Here is a 6,000-nt window from a genome sequence, read left to right as displayed (position 1 = left end):
ATGAAACCGCTGACCAAAAGTCAAACTGATAAAAACATACAAACATATGAATCACATAAATTGCTCAATATTCATTATTGTTGTACGCCTACACTCAATTTTCAAAATCTTAAAAATAATGAGAAATTGATGGTTGCAACCGTGTCCATTCTTACATCATGGTCCACATTAGAAGCAAATATGGTTAAGGGGGAGGAGGCTGAAACCTGAGCAGACACACTCCCTCCAGATAGCCAGCCAATCAGATCATGCTAGACAGCTCAGAAGGGTATAAAAACAAGTTAGCCCTTCAACAGCATGAGCTTGTGCTCTTCAGAATACTGCGACAGCTAACCGGTCTCTACTACAAGTTAGAATAACCAGACAACCAAAGACAAAACCAGCAAGATGAAGGTACCACTGGCAAATCTGCTATGCATCACAGTCTTGGCAAGCTCCGGGTCAAGCTTCCCGCTGGAGAGGAGAGGAGCTGCTGCTGGAAAAGAGAAGAGAGTTCAGTATGCAGCATGGGATGATGTTAATGTGCTTGCACATGGGTTGCTGCAGCTAGGTCAGGGTCTTAAAGAACATGTGGACAAGACCAAAGGCCAGGTGAGAGACATCACCATTAAGATGAAGGTGTTCAACGTCACCGTATCCGAGCTTGGCAAGCTGACTCAACGGCTTCAAGAAGACAGCATGGCGCTGAAAGCAAAAGCCCAGAGTTTGGAAGAAAGTGAGAGGCTGGTCCTAAACGTGTCCACGGATCTGCGGGAGAAGACTAAGGAGCTGCTCAAAGACAGGCAGAAGGACCACGAGAGAATGAATAAGATGGAAGAAAAAGTAGATGGCTTGATGCAAGGAGAGGGTTCGGAAGCTGCCAACGGCAACTACAGTGATGCGCGGACCATTCAGGTATGTGTAAAAACCTTATTTCAGGGTTAAAAGAAAGTGAAGCATTTTGTCTTTGTTTTAGCCATGGCTAAACACATCTCTGCCTGACATGCATTGTAATGTTTGCTTTGATGTGTATTTGCATATATTTGTTAACTTAAATTAACCAAACAAGAATGAATTGGGTTGGTTTAAGTGATTTGATAAGCCTGCATTTCCATTAGACTAGCCTACTGACCCGCACACAAGCGCATAACAGAAAAGTTTGTGGGCGTGCACACCGCTTCATGGTGTGAACCCAATGCCGTGCTGTACGTGCAAGGTAGCAGTTATCCATGTCCGGACAAAGAAAAATGTCCGAGGCACTGACCTCCTGGAAAGTTTACCTTCGCCCCTTGATTCATGTTTCAGCAATAAACAAGCTGTTTAGATCGTCATTGTCTGCGCGAACTTCATTACGATGCAGAAGAAAAGCTGTGTCGTTTGAAAAGATTATACAGGACCGGTTATACAGGAATTTAATTGTCAACACTGTAACTATCGTGTCGGTCTGCTGAGGTTTGGAAAAGCACCCGTTTTGAGTTTGATTAAAGACTGATCTCAAACCATTTCTGATTTCAGTGGATGCTGGAGGCGCAAAATAAACGCATTGATGACCTAGTCGAGCGCATCAAGCAACAGCAAGAAAAAATGGATAAACAAAATATTCGAATTCGAACTCTCCAAAACCAGGTAATAAAAAATCCTATGATACAAAATATACGAACAAAATAGTGTGGTTATTAATATTAAGTCTAGGACTACAAACTTATTCATGTGATGTGCACTAGATTCAAATGAAAAACGAACGATCTTCTCTCAAACGGAAGGAGGATGAAGTTCATCTGAACGCGAGCTCTGAACAGCGAGATTCCCCTGATGGTAAGTTTTTTTATTTTTTTTATTTTTTTAATATAGGCCTACATATAATTGTGTTTTTTTTTTTTTTTTAAACAAGTGTTTCAGTAAACACACAAAAAAGTAAGAGTGCTCTAAATGTATATGCTCGCTTATAGAAGTCGTTACAAATTCTCCTATTCACATTTAAGTGGACCATCTCTGCCAAAATAGTCTCTAACACTATATTATAGTTGCATCAATACTTAAGTAAAACATACAAGATGAAGTTTTGCCCTTGTCAATGGCATGCTGGGACTTGTTTTGCACATAGTGATCTAATGAACTGCATAATGTCGATTAACATCCAAATAGGAGAATTATCTTGAAAACATTTAGAAAATGCCTCATAGAAATTAGGCAATATCTCAAACATTTAACCTTGAATATTATAATTATGTTTTTAATTCTGTACGTGTGTGATGATGGTAGGAAATGGTACATTTATAAGAAACTCCATTTCAGAGCAATGGCTGCCTCTAAGTAGGTGAAAGGTGAACCTAGCAGAAACACATGGGCCAGAACAGTCATCCAAACCAACACAATAAAGCCTTTAATGGCGAGTTCTGACATCAGTGGGATTCAAAGAATGCTTTAAAAGAAACAGTTTCCCTGGACTCCTTCCAATTGTGTGCAAGTTCATCAGTCTCGGACTGTGTTAAATCAGAGTCAGAAGCACGCAGAGATATGTTACAAATCTGGCCAAGACCAAAGGGAGTGCTTATTTTTTTCAGATTATAGTATATCCTGTTCCTTAGATTTCCTGGCTTTAATCCAGTGAAAACTATAAAATACAGAGTGCATATTTTTGGACCGTGAACTTTGTACAGACTTTCCCTGTCGTGTGCAGCACTCCAAAAACACGTCATTTCTCTCAGAAAACATGTAACCTTTACCCTAGATCTGTCAGAGCCAGACTATCCCCCTCAGACCCCCCTGCCTCCACACAGACAACCCCTTTTATTGTAGTGAATGAGAAGTGTGCCAGACTAGAGAAAACCACTTCACTTAATGCCATATGCTTTGAGCCGAGCCTTACATACACACACACACACACATATATATATACGCATAACTACGCATATATATGACTATATGACTTCTATTACGTTATATTATATATAGTTGTATGTATATATATATATACACATTTTTATCAGGATAGACATCACTAAACTTTTGGGGGGGGGGGGGGGCCGGGGGGGGGTATCTGACTCCTCTCACGTATAGCGCCTTGAGGGCCTTTGCAGTTGCTTCTCAAATAGCAGCAGCAGCCTCGGCATTCCCGGATCACTCGCTGTCCATGCATTGTGATGTCAGAAGAGGGGTGCTGTGCACGTGAAGAACGCGTGAAGGGCTGGACTAAAGGGGGGCAGGGAAGAGGGAATTCTTGTAGAGGTCTGAAGCAATTGAGGGAAGTCTCTGCTTGGGAACTGGGGGAAAGGTCATGTTTACACCCTCAATTGTTCCAGCCAGGTCAGAATTATCATGTGAAACTGCCTTTGTTTGGCAGATGTTTGTAAAGTGAGCCACATAGCACACCTTTTAAGCGTCAGTGTCTGAGAAATATATGTCAATGCGTATAGCATTGAACGCTCTTTTGTACCAATACGACATTTTTGGACTATTGCCCTGGAGTTCAAAACAAACTCCATGTTGTCTTCTGTGTGCTTGGGTTGACACGTTCAAGGTTCAGTGTTTGAGATAAGGGTTTAGTTCACCATTAAACAATGTGATAAACACTTATCCTGTACGTGTGAGCAATATCCATCGTGTACCAACTTTAAAATCCCTGTTTGGATACAGGCTTGGATAAAGGTCATTTGTAGACATGTGAAAATATTTGTGGTGTTTTTGTGTCTTTCAGCTATGGCTTCTGACTGTCATGAGCTGTTCCTGAGGGGTGAGACCTCAAGCGGGCTGTACACCATCCAACCCACTGACTCCCAGCCTTTTGAGGTCTTCTGCGAAATGACACCCGGTAGGTGGTACCTTTATGTGTTTTGAGCCTCTAAGGCTTCTTTGTTGGTAAAACATGTTGCATATTGCTTCCCCACCCCCCAAAACTATCACTCAGGAGAACAGCTTTTAATCATTTTGTTTTGTGCTTGAATCCACAGAAGGAGGATGGACAGTCATCCAGAGACGACAGGATGGATCTGTAGACTTCGATCAACTATGGCAGGCATATCAAGCTGGCTTTGGGAGCCTGAATGGTAAGAATCCAATGTGAACCAACTCTGTTTTTCATGTGAGCAACAGGCTCTGAGCAAACAGCCACTTCTGTCAGTAGACTTTGATTAAGGCGAAGTGATTACCTACTAATAATGGATGTAGAGTGGCAGATTAAGGATAGAGGATCAGATCAATCCTGGCTGGAGAGGAAACATTGTCAAATCCTGTATCCCTAATGCCTTTAAATGATTTAACTGCAGAGTGACTAAATCTCCTGGCCTATTCCTAGACCAGTCTCTTAAATATCCTTCTTAAATGTCGCTCTCAGGTGAGTTCTGGCTCGGCCTGGACAAGATTCATTCTGTGTCCAAAGGCGGCAACTACATCCTCAAAGTGCAGTTCTCTGATTGGCGGGATGAGATTCAGAGCATCAACTACCCTTTCCATCTGAACGGTGAGGAGAACAACTATTCCCTTCGCATTCTGGAGAGGCGCGCTGGGAACCTGGAGAGCTCTCTGTCCACCGAAACATCCGGAGTGCCCTTCTCCACCCGCGACAAAGACAATGACCAGAAAAATGATCTCAACTGTGCCAAACAGCTATCAGGTAACATCTTGATGCCGTTGGCCATAAATGTAATCTTTCTATGTGGGTTATGTTGTCATTTTAATAGGTTTCCTTTTTGGCTTTCCAGGTGGTTGGTGGTTTAGCAACTGTGGTCGCTCTAACCTAAACGGCAGGTATTTTGTTACTCCTGCGCCAAAGCAAAGGCACCAGAGAAAACAAGGAGTGTTCTGGAAAACCTGGCGTGGCCGCTACTACCCGCTGAAAACCACCACCATGATGATTGCGCCCGCCGAGATCGAGAACAAGTCATAGAGGATGTCCGCTGTCTAAATCAATTACACACGAGACCTTAACCAATGACGTGGGAGGAGAAACCACCATTCGTAACCTGCCAAAATAACATACTGGTGCTGAAAAGGTCTAAAGCACTTTTAGGAGTGTCTTCCGATTGTTTGTTATAACAGACAATGTCTGATCATGTATGTGGTGGACACTCAAATCCCAGTCTGTGCAAAAATAGGCTCTTTTATTTAATCAGAATGGAAAGAACTAAATGTGCCTGGAACTCTGCAAGCAGCAGCATGTGTTATATGGTGCAGGCCACTGTAAGGATCTGCTACATGTTTAGACAAATCTGGCAGGGTGACGTCAAAAGACCTGATGGTTGGGCACCATTGCGAGTGCTTCCCATAACTAAAAGGCTTGGGGAAGAAATTAAATAACCTTACCACTAAAATACGGACCAAATAAGCTACATAAGCTTGAGCCAGTACTTTTGAGAACGCTTATTGTAAAGGCACTATTTATCTTAAGGCATTATCCACAGACAAAGACATGCATTAGTAGATCTGCAGAACATTGAAAGATTTGTTGCCCGTCAAGTCATTTCAAGTATCCAAACATGGAAGTTATTTTCTGGTACTCACGCTGTCTTTCAAAAGCTTAAATGATCTGAGACTACTTGTGTATTTTCCTGTTTTGAAATCAAATGAGGAGTTCCTGTGGAGATTTATTTTCTCAGTCACATTGACTGCCTTTAAATGTCTAGAGCTGTCACTTCTCTGTAAATAAGAGAAATGTACCTTTTCTTCATAGCATTACAGCTGTATTCTTGCCAACTTCAAAATGGTCATGCTCTGATTTCCATAATATTTAAGTGTTGTACAAAAAAATCATTATGTATTTCTTTATCTTTTTGCTTATAATTTATGTTACATTTTGTTACAGTTTTTATGAAAAATGCTTGGTCTTAAAGAGACCAATAAAAATTGATCTTATTTAACAAACAAACTCTGTGTCACTGAAGTTCTTGCACTACACACAAACAGTATGAAGTATGAAGTGCTAAGCAGATGTACGCAGCTCTTATCAGACCCGAGGGTTAACTTTATCTACACAGCAGGTGATGCTGGAATGTCCTGGCGGTGCTCGAGCTTGCACAGTGCCCC

The 6,000-nt window shown here is 41.7% G+C and overlaps 1 protein-coding gene across 1 annotated transcript; it reads left to right on the top strand.

Annotated features, from left to right (window-relative positions):
• Nucleotides 1-299: 299 nt before the first annotated feature.
• On the top strand, nt 300-5,842 carry angptl4 (angiopoietin-like 4). The gene is made up of 7 exons (XM_084412584.1): nt 300-894; nt 1,495-1,605; nt 1,704-1,794; nt 3,677-3,790; nt 3,930-4,025; nt 4,313-4,591; nt 4,680-5,842. The coding sequence occupies exons 1-7, from the start codon at nt 388-390 to the stop codon at nt 4,862-4,864; spliced, it is 1,383 nt and encodes a 460-aa protein (XP_084268710.1). The 5' UTR covers nt 300-387; the 3' UTR covers nt 4,865-5,842.
• The last annotated feature ends 158 nt before the right edge of the window (nt 5,843-6,000 follow it).

The sequence above is a fragment of the Rutilus rutilus genome, assembly GCF_951802725.1.
Source record: "Rutilus rutilus genome assembly, chromosome: 6".
NCBI classification, from domain to species: Eukaryota; Metazoa; Chordata; class Actinopteri; order Cypriniformes; family Leuciscidae; genus Rutilus; species Rutilus rutilus.
The sequence above is the reverse complement of the archived record's forward strand: the minus strand, read 5'-3'. Positions and strand labels throughout refer to the sequence as shown.

Bases quoted from the DNA above. Each gene is read 5' to 3' on its own strand.
- angptl4 (XM_084412584.1), top strand. From the start codon at position 388: ATGAAGGTACCACTGGCAAATCTGCTATGCATCACAGTCTTGGCAAGC. The intron at 1,606-1,703 runs GTAATAAAAAAT...GATGTGCACTAG, and splicing joins TTCGAACTCTCCAAAACCAG to ATTCAAATGAAAAACGAACG. The intron at 4,026-4,312 runs GTAAGAATCCAA...TGTCGCTCTCAG, and splicing joins TGGCTTTGGGAGCCTGAATG to GTGAGTTCTGGCTCGGCCTG.